Below are 23,896 nucleotides of genomic sequence, written 5' to 3'. Positions count from 1 at the left end.
TTTGTAGAGGTAGAGGCAGGACCCATGTAGTCGTCAGGAAGGCTTTGACCCTGGCCCACCCCCAAGCCTGTTCCCATTCAGGCCTCTGAGGGATAGGCTGGTCACAGTTGGGCACAGGGCTGCCGGGCCCCACACAGCAGGGCTCCAGGTCACCAATGACATCAAAGGCACCTTGGCTCCAGGAAAAGTAAAGCTCAAGGGGATACCTGGAACCACCTCTTATTAGCAAGGGCAGAGCCTGGGAAACTGCACCTCTTGGCTGGGTTGGAGAGGATACCTGAACCAAGCACCCAGAGTGGATGTTAAGGGTGTCCCCACCCTTAACTGTCCCCACCCCTCACCCCCACCTGCCCATCATTCTGTCTGTGTCTCCCTCCCTGGTCTGTGCTTGAAAATTACAAGTTCTCAGAACTCTCAAGAACAAGAGAAGGACAAAAAAGAACCACCCAGCTTTTATACACTGGGGTTCCACCCAGAATGTCTTGTCTTAGGAATCTGCAAAAACACAGGTTTGCCAAATCTCTGACTTGATGAACTAATCAAGGCAGCAGCTTGGCTAAGCTCATGGTACCAGATGTTTTCTCCCTGCCTTTCCCAGGAGCCCCAGGGAAAGTTGGTCCCACCTCCTACAGGCTAAGGACCAAGCAAGCCCCTGGAGCCTAGCGTCCAGCCTCAGCCCTCCCACCCCATCCCGTGGCCCCATCACCACATGGCTCCACCTCCCACTGATTCCTGTGCCTCTGGAAGTTGGATGAGACCCCTGCGGGGGCTGGGTAAGGTCAACCTACAATCGAGAAGTGGAAAGGGGTCTCCTGGTCTTGGCACAGGGGGCGCTGGCCTGGGAAACAGGAAGGACCAAAGGGCACATGTCCAGGTCAGGGACAAAGGGACTCTGAAGCTCAGAGGCCAGGCCCTCAGACAGATGCCTGTCAGAGATCCTAGTGTGGCGGCATCACCAGGGAAGGGGCCGGAAGCAAAGCGGCCAGCTCTTCCCCTCATCTGTGTCTGTCCACAGGACCAGCCCCGACACAGAGGTGGTGCCAATGTTTGCTGAGCACCTGCCTCAGGGAACAACCCTGAGGGCTTCCTACGCATCCTCTCCTCAAATCCTCCCAGCGACCGTTAGGGAGGCGACTGGTCTGCAGGTGAAGGAGCAGCCTCGCTGGTGCGGGAAGAACTGGAGAAGCACAAGGTGGGCAGGGAGGGTGGCTCCTCCATCCTCATCGCCCCCTCGGGGAGGCCCCTTCCCCGTGCTCTCCCTCTCCCTTCCGGACACCTAACAGGACGACCCAGGTAGCCCCACAGCAGGCTGGACTGTAACGAATCCCAGAGCCCCATCCTTCCCCATAGTTACCCACCATCTTCACAACAGCCCTGTGAGGTAGGCCAGGGCTGCTTTCCGCGTTCTCCGAGCAACAGGCCCGCAGGAGGCAGACTGTGCGGGCCCAGACACTACCCCCCCAACTCCACCCCCGGCTCCTGCAGGTCTGCCCTGCAGTCCACATCCCAGACAGTGCCTGGCTCCAGCCCGGGGCAGTCAAATCTCCCTCCAGGAGCATCTGTTTGGAGAACCGGGAGCTCATACATTAACCTCTGGCTCCTGCCCCCCATCCCGCTGATTTCCAGCTGCCTCCAGGCCTCCGGAGACGGGAGGTGGGAGAAGCTGCCAGAGCTGGGGCTCTGGTCCTTGGGCCAGCCCTGGCCTGGCCTCCAGGAGCACTCGTGGCCCCGGGCTGCCCCTGTCCCAGGACAGAGAAGGTGGTCTCCTCCGCCCAGCTGCTCCTCCGTGGGGCCAGCTGCACCCACTACACGATCACACGCACAAACAAGGACAACATGCCCACGACCCCATCCCTAACACTCACACGGGTATCTGCAGATCAACAGTCCCGGGTACACACACACTTACACACATGTACGTATACACACACACCCCAAAACACATCGTGTGCACCCACAGGTGCTTCTCCCAGCACAGCCGTGCATCTGCCGAGCCGAGACCTGGCGGCTGGACAGTGAATGTCCACAACGTTACAGGCGCCTCTGTTTCCCTGAGCGTGCCCCTTCCCCTCAGCCCAGCACGGGGCAGGGGCAGGGGCTCCTGGCAAAGGGGACACTTGCCCAGCAGGTATCCTGAGCCCTGGCAGCAGCTCTCCAAGGCTAAGAAGTGGCCAGCCATTTCCCTGCAGGCTCCCAGAAGTGGCCTCCTTGGGTCTCCAGGTAGAAATCGAGGCCCTCACAGGGGCTGGAGCTGCAGCCAGGTGGGCCTAGATGAGTCTCTCCTCGGGCGGCACCTTGAGGACGCTGTCCATCTCCAGCCGGGCTCCGGCCACCTCCTGCTGGCTCGGACTGTAGGTGCCCTCTGACTGGCGGCGCTTTCTGGCCGCCAGGATCCCTGAGAGGAGGCCCAAGAGGAGGAGGAGGAGGCAGGCGCAGGCCGCGGGCACTGCTACCTCCAGCAGCGGGAACGGCAGCGGCAGTGGTAGGCCTTTCTGCAAGAGACGCAGTAAGAGGCCTGAGACAGTGGAGCTGGGGAGACCCCACCCCAACCCCAGGCCCTGCAGAGGAGAGGAAAAAAGCATCATGGGGCGGAAGCTTCCCTGAGAGCGAGTGAGAGACCTGGCCCCAGGGGTATGCGAGCAAAGGAGCCACCTATCATAGCCACTGCAAGGGGATTCCTGTACAACCAAGGACTTCCAGTAGAAGAGAAACACATTTACTGAATGCCTAGTAGGAGCTCAACCCCAAGCGTGGGGTTTCACGTAAACCTCACAGTGATCTGATGAAGTGAGAGCGAGGCCGCCCGTGAGGACAGGAATCTTTGGTTTATTTTGTCCACCCGTGTATCCCCAAAACACTGAGAGGACAGCCTGCTCAGTAGACACTCGGTAAGTATGAGAGGAGAACATGGAGGCTCTGCCCAGATTCCCCCAGACACACGACTAGGGGCTGATGAACCAGGACTGGCACTGCCCTCTGTCCACCCCCAACACCATGCCATGCCATGCCCAGCTCACACTACCATCCTGCAGTCTCGAATTCCAGCCAAAGGTCCTTCCTTCAGCTGGCCAAGGTGGGCCTCAGCGCTCAGCCCTGCCACCCCACCTCTCTCAAGAGACACCCAAACAAGTGATGGGACTTGATCCTTCCCAACCCCAAAGGGCGCTCTGGTTTTTTGAAGGTCTGCAGAGACCATGCCTAAGCCCCAAGTGGGAGGCATCTCAGGGCCAGGGGGCCCATGCAGGGCATGAGGTGGAGCAGGCTGACCTGGTTGATGGTGAGCTCAGAGTCCCCCAGCCGGCCCCCACCCCCAGGAGATACACAGACCAGGCTGTGGGGGGCCCAGACAGACACCTGGATGCCCCATCAAAAGATTCTACAGACCTGGAGCTCTAGAGCCCCAGAATCACAGATTTCTGGGGAGGGGGCAGAGGCCCAGGGTCTCAGATTCATCGGCCCTCCCTCCATCCCATGAGACCTCTCAGCCCACTGCAGCCTGGGTCCCAGTCTCAGCCCCCAGCTCTGAAGAAGGTGCCCAAGGCTGCAGAGAAAAATTCACCCCAGCCCCGAAGCAACCAGGGCAGGCCATCCTCCAGCCTAGGGGAGCTGTAAAGCCATTTCCTCCCTAGGAGGAGGGCGGGAGGGGGAGCCAGAGGCTGTAAAGTTCAACTTGAAAGGAAGCACTTCCCCAGAAGCAGAGGGGATTGGGGTTTATGACCCGGCCCGCCAGAAGCCTGTGGAGATCAAGGCGCCTCCCCAGGCTTCGTGCCCACCCCCCTTGCCAGGCCCACTCTGGCTCACTTCTGCCTGGGCCTGCAGAGTCCGCTCTGCCTCTTGGAGGGGAGGGGGCCAGAGGGAGGTCCATGCTCAGGCTGCCTGCTGGCCCCCATCTATTCCCCCCCTCCACCGCCCCCTTCAGCTGAGCCTGGCTTCACGGCAGCCAAGCCTTCTCTGGCTTAGAGTCCTGGGCTCCCCAAATCTTCCTACTTTCCAAACCTGGCTCAGAAACCACCAGAGATTACAGGCTCCTATAGCCACCAACGTAAATCCCAGAATTCACTGCGGTCCCCAGAGGAATGGTCGGTGGGGGAGGAGGGGGCGGTCCCCGGGCTCCCCCAGAATGAACAGACCTCCTGTGCAGGGGTGTGGAAGGGCCCTGTCTCCTTGGCCTGCTACTCCCCACCCTGTGACAGGCCCAGGAATAGCTCCACAGGCCCTGTACACACGCCCCCTGCCCCCCACAACATCATCTCACAAAGTCCAAAACAGGCCACCCTCCCCGTCGGCCATCACTCACCACCACTTCGCAGAACTGGCCTGAGAACCTGGCATTGCAGACACATTCGTACACCCCATCAGCTGCCCGGCAGGTGCCCCCATTCAAGCAGGGGTTGGCTTCACAGGGGATCTGACATCTGGGAGGCAGGGAAGAGGGCGGGGCTGAGGAAGCTGCTCCCTCCCAGGCTGCCTCTAGCTCCCCCAGCTCCTTTACCTCCTCAAACCCGCCCCACACCCTCCACGCCGCTCACCCGCTGCCCCCAGCACGGTCCCAACCCGGTTGGGCCCTGCCAGGGGGACCTAAGTTGAATACGACCCTCATTATGCAGCAGACCCCTTCACCCCAACTCGTGACCAAGAACGACCCTCTCACTCCATTGAAAGCACAGGGGAGCCTGTGTAAAGGCGCCTGCCCAGGGATGCTGACTCCGACAGGAGGACCCAGAGCCTCTATTTGCATAGTATCCCCACGTGGTCCTGATGCTGAGTGTGGTGCTCTAAGAAACACCACTAGGCAACTACTCTCCAGCAGGTGTCTGGTAACAGAGGATGATGGTCTTGGAAGCCCCAGAAGGAAAGATCTCAGGTGACAGAGGTGGAGTGTCTAGCGCAGTGATGACAGTAAGGGCTGAGTAGGTGAGCAAGGATCCATACCCCACTTCACCCACCCTGGTTGGAGGGGATCCGGACGTCCACTCCCTGCCTTTGGATCTGTACTCTCCACACTCCCCAGCGCACCTCCCAGGCTTACGGAGCCCAGACCCACCTCTGCCCAGCAAAGCTCTCCTGGCAGCTGCAGTTGGCCCCCTGGGGCCCCTCCTCACACTGGCCACCGTTGAGACAGGTGATGTTCAGGCTGCACCCCTCTGGTGGGACAGGCAACCTGAGAGAAAGCACAGGGGCTGGACTTGGGACAGGACACAGGGGACCTGGCCCACTCCCACGCCCTGTGGGTCACTCAGGCAACCTGAGCCTTCTGCATCATCATCCAAGGAATTCAGGGCCACCTCCGACAGACCCTGCTGGAAGTCATGGAAGTAGTGTCTGGGGTGGGAGGGGTGGGACACCGGGCTGCCACTCTACTGCTCCAGCCCCACCCCCAACAAGGTGTACCACAGCTAGACCCTGGCAGAACCCTTGGCGGCTCAGAGACCTTTGAGGAGCTGATGAAAGGTAAGGACGCTCCCGGGGTAAGAGCAGGCTCCTGGACATAAAGCCTGACCTCCTTTGCAGGGAGAAGAGGAGTCAGACCTCTGCCAGACACCCTTCCATAAGCTTGGCTCCGAAAGAGCTAGAAGTCATAGCCAAACTGAATATGGGAAGCGGCCAAGACTCCGAGCATCTTTCTCTGCCCCTGTCCCACGGGACTCAGGGAGGGGGGAGATGTCCGTGATGGGCAGCTCCGCAGGAGAGCCTCTTAAGTTTTCTTCCAACACTAGCTCTGGTTCCCCCACCCCCACTCCCAGAGGACAGCTTTGTTTATCTCAACTTTAAATTCACCCGGGTGTCCTGTATTTTATCTGGCAACGCTAGGGGGCTGTTGTTCCCAAGTTACAGATCACAGCGAAGTGGCTCAGAGAAGGGACGGGGCTGGCCGATGGAACCAGCGCTTCCACAGTCGGGCTTCCAGTGTAGTCTGTCCCATCCACCGCCCCCGGGGGCCTACCCTCAACTCCTCACCCCTCGGACCCAGGCCACCCCGGCCGGCCGAGCGCACCTGCAGCGCGGGCCTGCGAAGCCAGGCGGGCAGCGGCACTCGAAGTGACCGTCTGGGTGTGCGTGGCAGCGGCCGCGGGCGCAGGGCGCCGAGCGACACGGGTCGGCGCGGTCCTCGCAGCGCGGGCCCTCCCAGCCCGGGCCGCAGGCGCAGGCGAAGGCGTCGAAGAGGTCGCGGCAGGCGCCGCCGTGCAGGCAGGGCGAGGGGACACACACGGGAGCGCCGCTGCAGCCGAGGTGCGGGGCGGGCGCTCCGGGCCGGGCCGAGAAGGGCTCGCGGGAGCCGGGGGCCGCGCCGGGCCGCGGGCGCGCCAGGGGTAGCGGGTGGCCGCCGAGCGCCACGCGGCCCAGGCAGCCCGTGAAGTTCTCGGCCAGCAGGACTCGCGCGGCGCCCGGGCCGCGCAGGAAGTCCAGGTCGCCGGCCAGGCCACGCAGCGACACCGGCGTCGCCGCGCCGTCCAGCCAGAGCAGCCAGCGCGAAGCGACGGCCGCGGGCTGCTCCATGGCCAGGCGCACGCGGTGCCAGGCGCCGTCGGCCACACGCGGCCCGGGCGCTGGCAGCACCGCGCGGGGCAAACCGGGGCCGCTGCGCACGCCGGCCGCCAGCGAGCCGTTGCGCACCGCCAGCCACACGGCGGCCGGGCCGTCCTCAGCGCGCAACAGCCCTGCCTCGGGGTCGCGAGTGCGGAAGACCAGCGAGAGGCCGCTGAGAGCGCTGCCCGATGACGCGTTGTGCCCGCTGAATTCCGCCGGGGGTCCCTCGCGGAACGTGGCCTCCGCCACACCTGCGAGGGGAGAGAGCGTCGGAGGACGGCCTCTCGGCCCCCACCCCAACCCAAGCACACCTGGGTGATGTGGGGACCATTCGCCGCCTCCACTCCCCCAACCCCCGCCGTTTGGGCCTGGGGGCACACACACCCACCTAGGATCTAATCCCAGGAAGTGTTCCCCGTACCTCATAGAACTCTCTTACCTCCAGAGAACCAACTCTGGGCAGCCACGCTGCCCCCCAGGTCACAAACCAGGCAGTAACACCCCTTCAGAAAATCCGCCCACTCGCTCTTCACTGCAATCCTTTGAACTGTCTTCTTTTTAAAATGCTGAGCATGGGCTTCTCCTGCTGGCGCCCCCATGGCTCCCCCAGAAAGTCCCAAGTTCTTATAAACCTCACAGGCCTTTGCACGTGCTTTGCCCCCCTGCTGATATGTCGCTCCCTGTGCCCAAGGTCTTATTCGCCCTTGAAAACCTAGCAAGTGCTCTCCTCCTCCAGGCTGCAACCATCCTGTCTACTGTCCCTGAGCCCTGAGGCAGGTGACGGATCTAAGCCAGCTTGGGTGTCCCGCATGTGGGCTGCCCAGGGCAGGCACTCACAGACAAAGCCATCAGGGACCTCCTCACAGGTGGCAGGCGGGAGACAGGGCTGGCCAGGACACCACAGCTGCTGGGCACACGTGGGCCCAGTGAAGTTGGCAGGGCAGGTGCAGTGGAAGTCATTCCAGGTGACGAGGCAAGTCCCACCATTGAGACAGGGCTCAGGCTGCAGGAGAATCGGGACAGGGACTGGCTCAGGCCTGGGGCTGGCATCTCCCCACCGTAAACATCCCTACAGTGGCTCTTCACTGGGCACCTACTGCAGATACATCACCTCCTCACAAACAGATAGGAAAGTACCTAGCATTCCCATTTTTCAGATGAGGAAACTGAGGCTCGGGAGAACCCAACTGCCTGAGTCACCAAGGCAGTAAACAGAGCAGCCCAAGCTCACACCCAGGCTATTCCAATTCTAGGGCTGGTGCTTTGTTCATGACCCTGGGTGTCTCTGTCCACCAAACAACTCCTGCAGAAAGTCTTGGGCAGCCCTCTGCCCAGGCCAGGGTGTCTGTCTCAGACCACAACTGAGAGGGGAGGTATGGGGACTACCAGAGGGCAAGATCAGCTTGCCAGAAAAGAAATGGAAGCGAACCCTGCTCTGTCTTCAGCCTTGGAACCATGGGCAGACGCCCCACCTCCTGGTGCTACCCTGACCAGTAGAAGGGCATGCTGACTCCCAGAGATGCAGGGAAGATCCTGGAAAAAGGACCCACCCCTTCCTCTTGGCACTCACATTGCATGTGTCCTCAGAGACGCAGCCCATGGTGAGGTTCCAGGACTGCCCGCGGCCGGGCACGCTGGGCAGGCTGGAGTTCCCCAGCAGTGGTGGAAAGAAGGGGAGGTGGAGGTCATTGAGTCGCACGTCCTGCATGCAGCCTCGGAAGGGCCCACCCCAGGGCTCGGCGTCACCAGGGAGGAGCCTGCCGCCCACGTGCACCTGCTGCCCCACACCCCACAGCTGATCAGGCCCGAAGCTGAGTGTCACCAGGTGGCGGAGCCCGTCATCCCAGCGCCCCGGGAGCACCAGAGCAGGACTGCCCAGAGCCTCGGCCCGGATCTGGCCCTCGCTCAGGAACACTGTCAGGCCAGCGACCGAATCGTTGGTGAGCTGGAGCAGAAGGCCAGCAGGTTCCCGGGTGCGGAGGAGGAAGGACACGGTGAGGTTGGGGCCTGGCGGCTGGTCGAGTAGGAAGGAGGCAGAGCTCAGGGTGCCCCCCAAGCCAAAGGTGGCAGCAGGAACCTCTGCAGGGAGAGAGGGTGCCAGGCGTGAGGCCTGCAGGCCACGGCAGGCACAGCCGCTGCCCTGGGGCCCACCTGGCCCGTGCCTCACCATCAGCACACGTGGGACCGCTGTAGGGCCGGGGGCAGTCACAATGGAAGTGAGTCCACAGGTCCACGCAGACCCCTCCATGGGCACAAGGCGGAGGCTGGCAGTGCTCCTGGTGCCAGCAGCCCAGGAGGACATTCTCACCAAGGTCCTCGGGCAGCAGGAGATGCCCATCCACCTGCACATCCTGGAGGCAGCCCGCAAAGGCCACGCCGCCCAGCTGGGTGAAGCGGGACCCAGCAGGCATGGGGGCCGGGGCAGCCGTGGCCATGGGACTGGAGGCCACACAGAGGTGGGCGGGACAGCCTTCATGCCAGAGCCGCAACTCCAGGACCCCCAGGCGGAGCGTCACCTCCACTCGGTGCCAGTGGCCATCATTGAGGGGTGGTTCCAGCAGCCTCAGGACGAGCACATTCTTGCCGTGGCTCCAGAGTGTGGCCTGAAGCCTGGCCTCCACCAGCGCCAGCTCCACGCTGCCTTGAGTGTCAGAGCACGTGGCCAAGGCACCCACACGTATCGTGGTACGAAACCTCAGGGCAAGACCTAGGGAGCTGCCAGCTGGCACCGAAGCCCGTACGGGGTTCCCAGCCACCATGGAGAATGTAGTGTTCTGGCCACAGAAAGGTCCATGGGTACCAGGTGGGCAGCGGCAGGTGTAACTGTGAACCCCTGACTCGAAGGTAGGGACGCAGGTGGCAGTCGGTGGGCAAGTGTGGCCCTGGCAGCCGGTGAGTGGCACAGAACAATCCAATCCACCCCAGGCCTCGGGGCACCCACAGATGTAGCCTGCCACGGTGTCTTCACAGGTCCCACCATGGAGGCAGGGCTCCGACAGGCATTCGTCCATGTCTTCCTGACACGTCGGGCCTTCGGGAGAGACCAGGCCAAGGCTCAGCACCAAGGCCAGAACCACAGTCTTGACCCAGAGCCTACCTGCCTCTTGGGACAAGGAGCTCAGTACCCATCAACTGAACCCATTCCCAGTTCTCAAAGGACTTCTCGAGGTCCTCAGAAGTCCCCAGAGGCTGGAATCCAGGATGCTCCCTTTGTTCCCACGTCTGGTGAGTCTTCGGGCCCTGTGAGGTCCATCCCCTACACGCTCGCCAGTGCCTGCTTTCCTCCCACCTTGCCTTCCCGGACTCACGAACTCTCTGGGCCACAGTCTAGCGTCCTCTAGTTCACCAGTCTTCAGAACCCCCTCCATCATCCGCCTCTACGAGCAGCCAGAGATCTAACGCATGACCTGGCCCAGCTCCTCTGCTGCGTAATGTCCCATCACTCCCCCTGGCACTCATGATCCCTCATGGCCTGGGCACTATCAAGCATTCAGATGTCAACCCGCCTTCCTACAGACCTCGAGCTGCCTGTTCCTCCAAGCATTTCCTGGAAGTCCTGCCTCTGGGCTTTCGCTCATACTGCTCCCTCTGCTCGGCATGCCTCATTTTCCTAACCCTGCCTTTCAAACTCCTACTCATCCAGCAAAGCCCAAATTCAAATGGCCAGTCCTCTAGGAGGCCTTCCCTGGCCCTCAACCGCAAGCTACTGTGTCCCTCCCAATTCCTTGCCTACTCCCAGGCACAGTTCCCCAGAACCCTGGATTGAAAATATCTGTTTACACAGTTGAGATCTTCTCCAGGGGCCTGGGTACGTCCTTGGTGCCCAGCAAAGGACATGACATGGCCCTTGTGAACAGAGCGATGAAATGGAATAGGGAGCGGAGGTGGGTGTATGCATCTGTGGCACTGGAGCAGGCCCTGGCTCTAATGCCACCCCCATCCCTCTGCCCTAGGACCCTCGCTCTGGCAGTGGGGTCACCCTCCCTTCCAGGAGCCCCCAGGTCAGGTACTCTGGCCCCAGAATGGATCTAGAAGCCACAGCCCCACCCCTGCTCAGTCACAACCTCCACACAACCACTGAGGCCAGACCTGCCTGCGTAACCCAGCCAGGGGGTACCCAAACTTAGAGAAGCCAGCAGGATTTGAATCCTGGCCCCAGTCAGCCCACAAACCACCGCCACCTTCCGGGGACAGCCAACCCCAGCACTCCACCTCCGCCTGCCTGAGGGCCCCACCCTGCCTACCTGCCAGGAGCCACAACACCCGCAGGAAGGTCCCCAGAGCCCGCAGCCCCATTGCATATCCCCACAGACGGGCTGAGAATGGCGGGCAGGCACCGAGGCTGGGGAGCCGTGCTCCCCGCCTGGCCGGCCGCCTCCTCCTTCAGCACGGACTCTGGAATGCCAGGCACTGGCCTCCCCCACGCCCAGCACAACCCAAAGGGAGGATGGCAAGGAGCCCAGCCCCACAGCCGGGGTTCCCTCTCCCGGGCCCTTACCTCAGAGGGCTGACCTCCCTGTCACCCGTCAGCTGAGCTCAGCGTGGGGAGGAGCTGGGCTTCCGCTGACCCTACTGAACCTGGGGGATGACACACCCGCGAGAGAGCCCCTCCGGCTTCCTCTGTAAGGCCAGGGGGTCAGAGCCCGAGCTCAGGGGCCCTGCTGAGGAGAAGCACAGTGCAGAGAGTGCTCTGCAGAGCAGGGCGTGCTGCCATGGGCCCACTGTGTGCCAGGCACCCACGAGGCCACTGCCTCTGGGGCAGGACTCAGGGAACCCCAGCTCTGGGGCGTGGCGGGGAGGAGATGGGCCTGCAGGGTGCCCAGGGGTGTTGGCCACCCGGGAGTGGGAGGCTGAACCCCCGCATCTGTGTGTGGGTGAGGGTGGAAGGGATGGCAGTTATCGCCCCCTCCTTCCCCTGGGCTGGGGAGCCAGTGCCCAGGAACCGTGCCAGGGAGAGGAGGCCCTGCATTCTGAGCAGGAATGCGGGCGGCAGGGGGAGGTGCCACAGGCATTCCAGAAGAGCAGGGAAGCTCCTCAGGCTCATCAGTGTCCGCAAGGAAGGATGTCTGTGTGTCTGTGTGTCTGCCGTACCCGAGGCAGGGAGAGGCCTCTGCAGACCCAGCTCCCGCCCACCCTTCTCCAGACACTGTCCCTCAGCTTTCCGTAACACGCCCCCCACCCTCCACCCACACACCACCCTGCCGCTTCCACCTCCTCTGTCCCCTTCCCCGCAGGCCGCAGCCTCTGCCCAGCCCTTCGATGTCAGGTGTCTAGAGCTCTCTCTGCCCATCATCCCACACTTCCTCCCGGACAACCTCGGCTGCCTCTGACCCCAACTGCCAGGATGACACTCCTGACCCCCAGTCTCAGCCCCCCACCCAGACTCCTTCCTGTGGGTGCTCCACAAACAGACTCAGGGTGGATGACTGAACCCACCATCCTCTCTACCCAGTGCCACCCAGGGCAGAAACTCAGCCCTCATCTCTGACACATCCCCCTCATGCCTGGAATAACCCTCAGGACCTGGAGCATGCCCCTAGTAAGTATTTCTCAACCTCTACTCCAAAACATTTTCCCTCCACTCCCACCCCCTAAGCCCAGGTCGCAGCTCAGCCCTCTCTCCTGTTGCCTGGGCCACTGCCCCTACCTCCTCCCTAATGTCCTTAACCCCATCAACCCAGCCTCCACACATCAGCCAGAGGGGCTCTTCTTGCCCCAGGCCCACCAACTCTGACCTGGCCCTGCCCCAGTGCCCACCCGACCCCGGGCACCTGTGTAGCCGTCTGGACAGTGGCACTGGAAGCCATTGGGCAGGTCCTGGCAGAGGCCTCCACTGAGGCACGGCCGAGAGGCACACTCATCTACATCCTCGCCGCAGTCATCCCCTGCAAGAGGCCCAGTTGTGGTTCCCTCGGCCTCCTCAGAGCCCAGCTGGACTGGAAAGGGCCCATTTTTACGGCTAGGGAGACTGAGACCAGAGAGAAATGCTTGAACCCAACTCCAGCATCCCTCCCCTGCACTTGGACACTACAGACCTGCTTCCCTAGAAGGGGGGCAGGGGGCTTACCCTCAAAGCCCGGAGGGCAGCGGCACACGAAGCCAGCAGCCTGGCGAAAGCTGAAGTCATCTGGGAAAGTGGCCTGGATGCCCCCATAGAGGGTCGGATCCGAGCGCTGCAGGCACTGGCCCCCATGCTGGCAGGGGCCCACCGCACATTCGTCCTCATCCACCTCGCACCGCTCGCCACTGTAGCCTAGGGACACACACGTGGGCATCAGGTCACACGGGGCCACCAGGCAGCACTCCTCCACTGCTGCCAAGCCCGCCAGAGCCAGGCTGGGACAGCAACTCAGAACACCAATCCAGATACTCTGAGGCAGGGGCACACGGGACAGGAGTGACCGGGACCGCCTTCACCAGCAACATGTGACTAATATCACTACTATTTCTAGTATCACTGAGCACTCTGCTCCTGCAGGGCCCTGTGCCAAGGCTTCGTGGGCTTTACTCATTTACTCTCCTCACAACGGGCTTCCCAGGTGGTTCAGTGGTAAAGAATCCACCTGCCAAGCCGGAGACCTGGGTTGGATCCGGAGAAAGTTCCCCTGGAGAAGGAAATGGCAACGGACGCCAGTATTCTGATAATCCCACGGACAGAGGAGCCTGGCAGGCTACAGTCCGTGGGATCGCAAAGAGTCTGACAGGACTGCGCGAGCAGGCAGCAGCGGCGGCTCCCAACAGCCCAGGGGTAAGTGCTATGATCAGCCCTGCTTCGCAGATCGGGAAACTGAGGCCCAGAGAAGCTGCAGTCACGTGCGCGCACTCTGCACCAGCGCACACCCGCACTGGCATCCCAGGCCGGGCCGCCGCACCCTGTGCCCCCGCCCCCCTGGGAGCGCGCGCGCGCATGCCCACACACCTGGCCAGCAGAGGCAGCGGAAGCTCCCGAGGCCCTCGAGGCAGGACGCGTTGTTCGCGCAGGGCGCCGACGCGCACTCCAGAACCTCCAGCTCGCAGCGCTCGCCCTCGTAGCCCGTGTCCGCGCAGTCGCACCGGAACCTGAAGGGGGCGCGCGGCCCGAGCTGAGGACGTGCCCGAGCCCCCAGCCCCCTGCCTCCACCGTACCCTGCCTTGCGCCCCTCCCCGTACCCCCGCGCCGGCACACCGCGCAGCCTCCCCGCCCGGGGGCACGGCCTCCCGCTCACCCGTTGACCAGGTCGCGGCACACGCCCCCGTGTGCGCACGGCTGGCTCTGGCACTCGTCCAGGTCCAGCTGGCAGCTGGCGCCCCCGTAGCCCGGCGCGCACACGCAGCGGTATGAGCCCACGCCGTCCAGGCACGAGCCCCCGTGCAGGCAGGGCGCCGAGGCGCACTCGTCCACCTCCGTCTCGCAGGTCACGCCTGGACAGGGCCCGAGACAGACGGACAGCTGCACGCCCAGAGGGAGAGCGGAAGAAGCCGAGCCAGGCTGACCCCAGACCCACTCCAGACAGTGTGACCAGCAGCGGAATGTCAGGATCCGGAGAGGATCCGTTGGTGCGTCTTTCCAGAGCAGGTGTTTCTTGAGCCAGCAATGGCAGTGGGAGGGAAACAACACAGACCTCCCTGTCCCCTAGAGCTCACCGCAGTCTAGCCCGGGACACGGGGGATTAGTCAATATTATGTAAATGAGGATTGATTTTTCTATTTTGATAAGCCCTACTGTGGGTACGTGCTAGATCCTGTGACGGCGAGAGTCAGGGTCTTAGCCTGGGGAATCGAGAAAGATGAGAAGGCACTGGCTAGACTAAGATAAGGGCTTGGGCGGGTAGTTGGATTCCAGGGAGACTGTTGGTGAAGACAAGGGGAGAGTGGAGAAGGTGGGGCAAGAAAGCGGGTGGTGACAGGCCTTGGGGCCAAGTAACACGATCCGACCTTATCCTAAAAGTTTTAGGCGGCTGACTTATACGGTCTTTTCTACATTTTAGAAGGCTCACTCTGTCGGCTTTTTGTGGAGGGTGTAAGGAGGGACCCCAGCAAGGAGAGGCACTCCCCAATGAAAGATGCTGGATCAAGGTAACCAGCTCCCTCGGGTTTTCCCTTGTACCGTCTTGCTTTTTTTTTATTTATTTTTTTAATTGAAGGATAATTGCTTTACAGAATTGTGTTGGTTTCTGCCAAACTACTGTCTTGCTTTTAAAACTGAAAGTCCTGTGTCCTGGGAACCCTGTCAGTCCTGGACAAAATTAAATCAGTTGGGAGACTCTTGCGGGAGGGGCTGTGTCGATGAAGGGAGATAGAGGAGCTCAGAGGTTGGAAACGAGCTGCCAGAGTTCATCGTGGAGCCCACTTGCCTTCGAACACTCCAGTGGCCCTGCCTCTGCTCCCTCAGTGGGATTGGTCATGGGGGGCCAGGGACCCAGCTGGCTCCAGCTGGAACCTTCCCCCATTCCCGGCTCAGTGAGCACAAAACAGAGCCCCTCCTTCCTGTGACCCAGCCCCACTCCCACCCTCTGTGCCAGGGGGAGCCAGGCCCAGGCCGCCTGGAATCCCAACCTCCCCCGCCTGGCTCAGAGCGGAAGGAGGAGGAAATGAATCACAGCAGATGCTGCCCCCACTCACGTCCACAGCTCACCCAGAAAGCATTACCCAAAGCGTCAGCACCACACATCCAGGCACGCACACACCTGCTGGCGCCCCCCACCCAGACGGTTCCCACAAATGCATTCAGGGAGCCCAGACACCCGTGGATGCTGGCAGAGACAGAGGCCTTTTGCATGACCTCCTCACACGTCCACAACTAATCTGTCCAGACACCTGCACTCTCACGTGATGAGAAAGGTACACAGAACCCACTTCCGAAGTTTCGTTTTCATCTGTGTGCCGAGATGTCTCTCCATGATACAGCTCCTCTCCTGGAGCCAGCCCCCCAGTCTGTATGCCTAACTCTGAGTGACCTCAAACTGCCCTCTGCAGTCAGAGGGAGTCATCTGAATTCAGGAACCCAGAGTGTCCACACTGCAGGCTCCCGGCTGCCCTAAACCCAGCCTCACCCCCAGACCTGTCCCAACTGTGCCCTCCTTCCTGATGTGCATGCAGTTGCTCCAGGTTGCTCTCAACTTGGAGCCTGAATGGGACTGGGACGGGGACTTTGGAGGAAGGAACTGTCCCCCTCAAGACAGCAGAGATCCCTGGGGGTACATCTACATTACAGTTTGCGCAAGACCACCAGTATCTCTGCAGGAGCTGTGGGGGGGCTGCCCACAGGGGTGGGGGGTCTCCATGACAACCTGAACCATACCAGGGGTGTTCATGCTCTCGAAGCATCAGATGAGCCACCAATGACAGGTCTGGAGTGAATCGATACTGGAAATACTGTCTAGACGTGTCCTCATTAAAGCCAAAGCAGGCCTATCTGTACTCTAGTCCCAGAGACGCCCGAAGGGTGTCTCCACCCCCAGCATCACCTGAACCCCACAAGGGACTGAAATAACATTGTCCAGTGCCTGTTCTGTGCCAGGCACGGTGCTAGTTCTCACTCACCCACATTCTCATCCAGAGCTGCCAGCTGCCTGAGAGGCATCAGTTCCGCAGCACGACCAAGAGTGGGTACACCCCAGAACTGCCAGGGTGCCTAGAGCGGGTCTCTATGCTAAGGCCAAAGCCAAATTCACGATCTGACCTCTGAGTCGCTGACAGGACCGACATTACACGCCTCCGGGGCAGCTGGGCGTTACCTTCATAGCCGAGCGGGCAGTGGCACTCGTAACGATCCGCCAGGTTGCGGCAGGTGGCCCCATGGTGGCAGGGCCGGGACGCACACTCATCGATGTCCAGCTCACAGTGTGGACCCTGGAATCCCGGCACACAGTAGCAGCGGAAGTCATCGGGCCCTGGGCCCTGGGGCACACACAGAGCGCCGTGGTGGCATGGCTGACTGGCACAGCCCTGGGGCTCCAGGGGCACGCAGCTGTAGCCAGCGTTCTCTGTAGCCTGGCACTTGGTCCCTGGAGCGCATGGGTCTGAGGCGCAGGCACCCGGGGTCTCTGAAGGCACCGTCCCTGCAGAGAAAGGAGACTGGCTGGGCAGGGTGGACAGGGGCTGCTGGGATACCTTTCTCCCCACACTCAGGCCCATCCCCAGATCCCAGAATTGGTGAGCAGTGGAGGTCGTCGGGACTCAGGAGAGAGGGCCAAGGGGTCTACAGACAAGGTCCCAACAGGCACCCAGATCTGGGAATGGTTTGGGGAGTGTCTCCTCTGTAAAGGAGGACTCAGGCTGCCTGACTCCCCAGGCAGGATTAGTGAGCAGACGCCCCCTGACCCTGTGAGCTCCGTGCTCCAGTGCCCACACATCCCCACAGCACCCCTTGCAGGCAGGCGCTATTGGGCCCACTTTACAGGAGAGCGGGTCCAGGCTCAAGTGTGAAAGTGAGGTCTCTGGCCTGAGTCCTGGCTCAGCCTTCAAGGTCCGTCCGAATGCTCCAGCCCCACCTAGGGAGGGGTCCCTGGCCTCCCACTGCCCACTCCGCCACTCCCACTGGGGGTCTGGTAATTCCATCCCTACGTGAAACTGGAGATGGAGGACTTCAAAGGCCCCTCTCCCCGCTCCACCCTGCTTCCCCTCCCTGAACTTCTCACCGGATCTGCCATCAGTAAATGTGAGCGACCGCACTGGCCGCGGTCACAAGGTAGAGGGCAGGTAGTGAGACATGCTGACCAAACTCCCAGCTCCAGCCACTGGACACGTCTCCACAAGGCAGAGCTCCCTCTGTTAGAGGGTCACCTCCTGATCTGCGGCCCGCCTCCCTCCCGCCCTCCTTTGCTAAGGGCCTGTCAGTGTCAAGCTGGTGTAAGACCGTCTGAGCCACCAGGGAAGCCCAAAGTGAAAGCGACCCCATGGACTGTAGCCTACCAGGCTCCTCCGTCCATGGGATTTTCCAGGCAAGAGTGCTGGAGTGGATTGCCATTTCCTTCTCCAGGGTATCTTCCCAACCCAGGGATCGAACCGGGGTCTCCCGCACTACAGACAGACGCTTTACTGTCTGAGCCACCAGGGAAGCCCCTGTAAGAACTTAGAAGCTGTGAAGGCAGAGAGTCCTGGGTTCAAACCCTAGTTCAAAACAAGCTGTGAGACCTCGGGCAAGTCGTTTCTCCTACTGAGGGATGATAACGTACATGCCTGATAGGATGAGGGCAGATTGCAAGCCTTGGGACGGCAGTCAAGTGCCCACACGTTCAAAGAACTCCGTATGTGATTGGGGAAGGGAGCGGCCCCCAAGAAGGAGGCACACCCCCACCCCCCTCCACCCCCCACCCCCGCACCTGGTGCTCCAAGGTGCCCCACCCCCACCCAGGTTGTCATCCAGACACTAACCAGGCCCCAGCACAGCTTCGAGCCCTGTGCCTCCCCTCCCCTCCCCAGCAAAGACCCCCAGATAAGGCTCGACAGCCTCTCAGGCGTCATCCACATTCCAGCAGGCAGGGCGGTCCACCGGCAGGGAGACAGAGGTACCAGCCAATGATCCAGGGAGAGACCTGCTGTCAGCCCCACCCCCAGCTCCCAAAGCACATGGTACAACTCAGCCCGGGCTCACTCCCGGAGATTCTCACTAAGAGGGGGTTGGGGCAAGCACCCACCCAGGGCCGGGCCTGTGCCAAGGAGGACAGAGGGTCTGAAACACTGTCCAGCCAAGACGACCTGGAGCGCTGAGGTTCACAGACCCTCTCTGCCCACAGCCCCACTCCCCCAAGCCTGGTCTCATGGGTGAGGACAGGGGGCTTCTGGGCCTCTGGGAGGGGCTTATGGGCAGCTTGTTTTTTTCCCGCCCTGAACCATGATGGCTGGTCAGCCTTGTCCCCCAGGGCTAAACAGTCTGAAGGAGAGGGGAGGATGCTGTGATGGGCATCAGACCAGCTTGTGTGAACAGTGGGGTGTGAGCAGTGCCCACCTTGTGGGTGTTGTGAGGAGCCACTGAGGGGACGTGAGTGAAGCCCTGCTGGGCACCAGTGAGCCTTCAGTGAGAACTCTGGCCATTTTGACCTGGGTCCCTGGACCCAGCGCCCTCAGGAGGATCAGCATAGCACCCGCAGCTCCCACTGTGAGGAACCCTGTCTCCTGGGTCCTGTGCCAGCAGGCCCTTCATTTGATCCCGACAAGGTGTCACTCTTCGTGTGTGTGACCCAAGGGTTCTTTTTGTTGTTGTTGTTTAGTCACTCAGTCGTGCCCAACTCTCGTGACCCCATGGACTGTATCCTGCCAGGCTCCTCTCTCCATGGGATTTCCCAGGCAAGAATACTGGAGTGGGTAACCATTTCCTTCTCCAGGGGATCTTCCCGACCCAGGGATCGAATACCCTACATTGGCAGGAGGATTCTTTACCGCTGAGCCACTAGGAAAGCATGACCATCCTAAGGGATCCCACCCCAATCTGGAGCTTTGCCCCCCGATTCAGAACCCTCTATTTCAGAGCAGACTGGAGAGACAGCGCCTGGGGGGACAGGGAAAGTGCTTTGTCCCCGAAGGAGCAGATGGCCCCAGGAGACAGAGCCCGGCCCCACTGAGGAAGGAGTTTTCCTGCAGGCAGAGAGGGAGGGAGCCCTCTCTCCCAGGAGGCATGCAGTGGAGCGGCGGTCTGCACCAGAGGGACAGCCATCTCTCTTGTGTAATCTCTGTTTTCACATTTACCTTAGGGGGTAGACAGTGCTACCATTCCTTTTTCACAGTTGAGGAAAGTGACGCTCAGAGATAAGCGACTTCACAGTTTCCCAAGAGGGCCTGGAATCCAAACCCAGGTCTCACTGCTCCAGAGCCTCCACCCTGGGGGGTTCCAGCATCACCCCAGGGCCTGTATTAAGAATACAGATGCTAGGGCCCCACTCCAGACCCAGAGATGCAGAACTGTTGGGTTCCGGGGCCCAAGAATCTTCACTGCAGCATGCTCCCTGGGGAGTTCTTTGCACACTGAGGCTTGGGAACGAGCACTGACCTTGGGCTCTCTGCCTTCAGGGAGCCAGCCCAGGAGGCCAGGCTCGCCCAGGGCTGAGCGGAGGAGAGGTGAGGATGGCGGGTCAGAGGCGGGGCCTTCCTGGTCTGGCTGGAGGGGCGTGGCCTGTTGCCAGGGTGACGAGGGGCCTGTGCTTATCTTTACAAATCCTTCCTGACCTCTCAGGCTGCCTGGGACGACCTGGCCAGGGAGGGATTAACGGACACTCGCCCCTCCCCTCGGACCTGCTGCCCTGCCCTGGAAGGCCCAGAACCCACCTCCGGGAAAGGAATCTTCTTCGCGCAAAGGACAGGATTATAGTAACAGGAACCGTTCGTGAGTGCATGTGTAGCTCTGCTACGTGTCTTACATCTATTATCACATTATTGAGTTTGAGTTAAACTGGAAAGGATGGGGGCCATTAAGAAAACTTCTGTTTAACTTGCCCAGGATCACCCCTCGAAAAACTAAGCAGCAGATCATTTCCAGCCTTGTGAGAAGTCCACATCTCCCAGTGCTTCTGAAACTCCCATCCTGCAAACTCTAAATTGCCACCCACGTATTGTCACTTTAGAGCATTCTAGCCTGCCCTCCCCCAGGCACTGAAAGAGACTCGAGACTCAGAAGGTTTGCCTAAGAGTGCAGTTTCCAATATCAGCCTGGGCGGAGAGGGCAGTCTTCCCTGTCCACCCTGAACCCAGCTGCTAGCAATCCCAGGGTGTTCCAGGCCTTGCTGGTGCCTAGTAATGCCTACATTATGTGCACTTGTAACAGGCCTAGTGAGAACTGCCAACTCATGAGAAGTGTTTGCTGAAGGTGGGTTTTGTGAAGCTTCTCATCTTGACAACGCAAAAAAGAGAAGAAGCCACCCAAGATCCCTTAAGACATGCTTCTAGGGAAAAAACTATCCATCTAGCAGCATGAGGCCCCAAGGGCAGGGCTGAAACAGTGCAGCGCAACTGAGACAGAGCATCCGGAAAGGGCTAAAGGACTCTAACAAGGGAGGAGAGTTCGGGACAGTCTTTTACAAGAATGTTTATCTCCTGAGGTTAAAAGGCAGCATTTTGATAATCCCAACAATAGCCGTCATGGATCCACTGCCTGTCCTTTGTCCTCATTGGCAAATCCCAGTGTTTCCAAACCACGATCTCAGAGGGCTGGGGCCATGGAGGCAGGCAGTTTCTGGAAGGAGGGTGAGGCGAAGCAGATGGGTTTCCAGACCTGCCACCCCAACAGGCCACTTTTAACTGTTAGTGGCCTCTGGCTTCTGTCTAAAATTTCCTTTGAAATGGGGTTTCACGCCAAACCTAAGTTACAGAACCACTGCATTTTCTTGCTGAATTCTTGTAGCAGCTCTCAGCATGAGCTGGTTTGCTGCCTTTAGACAGAAGCACAGAGAGGAGAGGTGACTGTCCATAGACTTGTCCCATAGGCGGCTGTGAAATCCTGGCCCTGCCACACATCAGGTGTGATTCTGGGCAAGTTACTGACCCTCTCAGGGTCTCGCTTTCCTCCTATGTAAACTGGGGGTATCAGAGGTGACCTCACAGAGCTGTTGTGAGAATTAAATTCCATCATGCTAGTCCAGTAGCTTTCGACTGCAAGGAGATCAAACCAGTCCATCCTAAAGGAAATCAACTGAATATTCACTGGAAGGACTGATGCTAAAGCCAAAGTTCCAATACTTTGGCCACCTGACTCAAAGAGCTGACTCACTGGAAAAGACCCTGATACTGGGAAAGATTGATGGCAAGAAGAGAAGAGGGCAGCAGAGGATGAGATGGTTGGATGGCATCACTGACTCAATGGACATGAAAAATTGAGCAAATTCGGGGAGAAGGACAGAGGAGCCTGGCATGCTGCAGTCCAGGGGGCCACAGAGAGTTGGCCATGACTTAGCAACTGAACAACAAAAATCCAGCAGCACAGTGCCTGCCACATAAAGGCTGGTGTATTATTTATTCAGTATCTTTACATGGGGCAAGCAGTGACTATCCAACAAATCCTGACGTTGGGGTGCTAGCATGTGGCTCCTTCTCCCCGCCTCTGTCTTCCAGGTCCCCTCGCAGCTCGGGCTGGAGGAGGAGCTGGGTTTAAGGGCTGGACTCGCCACCCCTTTGTCAGCCGGGCTCCCCGGGTGAGCAGGCGGCAGGGAGGGAGGGATGTGAGAGCCCGACATGCCCCACTGTGCTCCAAGATGCTTGGTGCTCTCCTAGCAACCAGCCAGGCTTTTGTGGCCGAGCGGGCCCAGACGGAGGGGCCCCGCTCAGGGCCTGGTAGGGGTGGGCGGCAGAGCCAGAGGCCCAGGGCATCCAGAACCCCATCCCCTCTGGAATGGAAATTACTTTTCAAATGACGTCATCTCCTGCCCTTGCCCTCCTGGCAGTCAGACCCTGGGGTCCTGGTCTCCAGAAATATTCATGCCCGTAGCACCCCCACCCAGGCTTTCTGGGGATCCCCAGGGAGGGGGCTCCCTGTGCTGAAATCGAAGGGGGAAAGGCTGGCCCTGGGGATCCCAGCAGGGCTAGGTTGGGGTGAGTGTGTGGATCAGTGTCCGTGCCCTTCTGCAGCGCCCGTCTACTCAGTGTTCACTCTGCCACAAGGTTCACGGGAAGGCACACTAGCGAACGAATGCACACGCGTGTGTCACACACAGGTGGGTGTGTGTGCTCAAGTGCATGTGTGCTGGCTCTACATGTGCCTGTGGACACCTGTTCATGTGGTGGTGTGTGCCCTGGTGCACGCCACCTGACTGTGCTGCTGTGGGGGTGGGGGTGCGTGTGCACACACACGTGTGGCTTATGTGTGCACATGTGTGTGCAGGTGCGTGTGTGCATGTGTGTGATCTATATGTGTGCACTGTCGGGTTGGGGACAGACACCAGATCCCCAGACCAGGGCTCCGTGCCCCTCGTGCAGAGAGCAGAGAGCAGGCCCCAGCTCCTTTTTGATTTGCCTCAGGGCCCAGCTTATAAGCCCCCATCCCTCCCTTCACCTCAGTTTCCTTGCTGCACACGGTGGGGGCTGGGGGGCCTCATCCTCCCCAAGGACCCGGCAGAGGGGAGCGGAGACAAAGGTTTTGTGAGCTGGGCCCTGTTAGAGGCTGAAGAAGGTCACAGGTAGGGGCCTCGGGGGGGACTCTGAGGAGGTGGGGGCTCCCCCAGTGGCTGGGCTGCAGAGGCCAGGCCACCCTCCTGCGCAAGGCTTCCCAGGCCTGGCCCCGTAGCTATAGTGACCAAGACAAAGCGTCCCCAGACCCCCCAGGAAGAATTCCAGCCCGCGCACACGTGAATCCACTTGGACAAAAGCAAAAACCTCTTGGTGAACAGTCTGGCTTCACAAAGCCCTTTCAGCTTGATCTGGGAATGCCAGGAGTGTGGGGGGCAACAGTACCCAGCCACCCCCCAGGGACCCCAGAGCATCCCCAGCCCTGTCCCTCACACACACACACACACACACACATGAAAGCGAGGCAGGCAGAAACCCTGCGTCTCTTTCCCTCTTCTCCACCGCAATCCACTGAGCTGGGGTCTGCGGCCCCCACCCCACGTCCTTATGTCAAGAGCAGAGATGGTTCATCCCACTCGATAACTTATGCCCCACAACTCACACTGGGATATAGCCCATCACACCCACAGAGCCTCAGACATAACTGCTGGCTCGTGCAGGACAGCTGTCCCACCTCACAACTTAAATGCACCCACAACCCACCGTCCACAACCTGCACACAGCTCACATCAGACTCCCCAGACTCAGGCCTCACAGGCAGAACACCCCAGCCCAACACCCCCCACCCCCCGCCTTACAGGGTACAACAGCCCACCCGTTACCCAGACCACAGGGACCACAGCTGGCCCTTTTCTGGACCCCAGAAAGTGCCCCTGGACGGCACGAGCTCCAGCGCCCCACAGCAGCACACCCTGTGCACCCCACCGTCGGGCCTGGCGCCCACATGGACAGCCCCACGGCCTGGGCTGTCTGCTTTGTGGATAGACCTAGCCCCAGGCCCCCCAAGCCTGGGACCCCAACTCACCAGCCGGTAGAGCGAGGACTGGGGCCCTGTGCAGCAGCAGCAGCAGCAGCAGGAGATGGGCCGAGGGCCTGGGGTCCCGGGTCCCAGGCCAGGCCAGCGCCATGGCAGCACTCTGCTCGGCGGCTGTGGGAACAGGCGGCCAGGCTGGCTCCACACCCCCCTCTCCCTCCAACCAGCACTAATGCTGTGGACAGAGGCCCGGCCCTGCCCGCCCGCCCCTCCTCCTCCCCCTCCCCCTCCCCCTCCTCCCTCCCCTGCCCTCCCTGGCAGCTCCACCTTGAGCAGCGTTCTAGAGGAGGGGTCTGAGCCACCCCTCTCCCCCAGGCCCGAGGCCCCAGACTCCAGATGAGGCCTCAGGAGCCCCCGTGGGTC

At 60.7% G+C, this 23,896-nt stretch overlaps 1 protein-coding gene across 1 annotated transcript; it reads right to left on the bottom strand.

Annotated features, from left to right (window-relative positions):
* Nucleotides 1-26: 26 nt before the first annotated feature.
* On the bottom strand, nt 27-23,723 carry CRB2 (crumbs cell polarity complex component 2). Its single transcript, XM_061433486.1, has 13 exons — nt 23,525-23,723; nt 16,245-16,568; nt 13,734-13,929; nt 13,448-13,587; nt 12,596-12,781; nt 12,300-12,413; nt 8,696-9,559; nt 8,099-8,607; nt 7,366-7,531; nt 5,996-6,779; nt 5,045-5,161; nt 4,298-4,415; nt 27-2,492 (listed from the first exon to the last, which is right to left on the bottom strand). Exons 1-13 carry the CDS (start codon nt 23,625-23,627, stop codon nt 2,268-2,270), a joined length of 3,846 nt encoding a protein of 1,281 aa, XP_061289470.1. The 5' UTR covers nt 23,628-23,723; the 3' UTR covers nt 27-2,267.
* Between the last annotated feature and the right edge of the window lie 173 nt (nt 23,724-23,896).

The sequence above is a fragment of the Bos javanicus genome, chromosome 11 (genome assembly GCF_032452875.1).
Source record: "Bos javanicus breed banteng chromosome 11, ARS-OSU_banteng_1.0, whole genome shotgun sequence".
In the NCBI taxonomy this organism is placed as follows: domain Eukaryota; kingdom Metazoa; phylum Chordata; class Mammalia; order Artiodactyla; family Bovidae; genus Bos; species Bos javanicus.
This window is presented reverse-complemented; position numbering and strand designations above follow the sequence as displayed.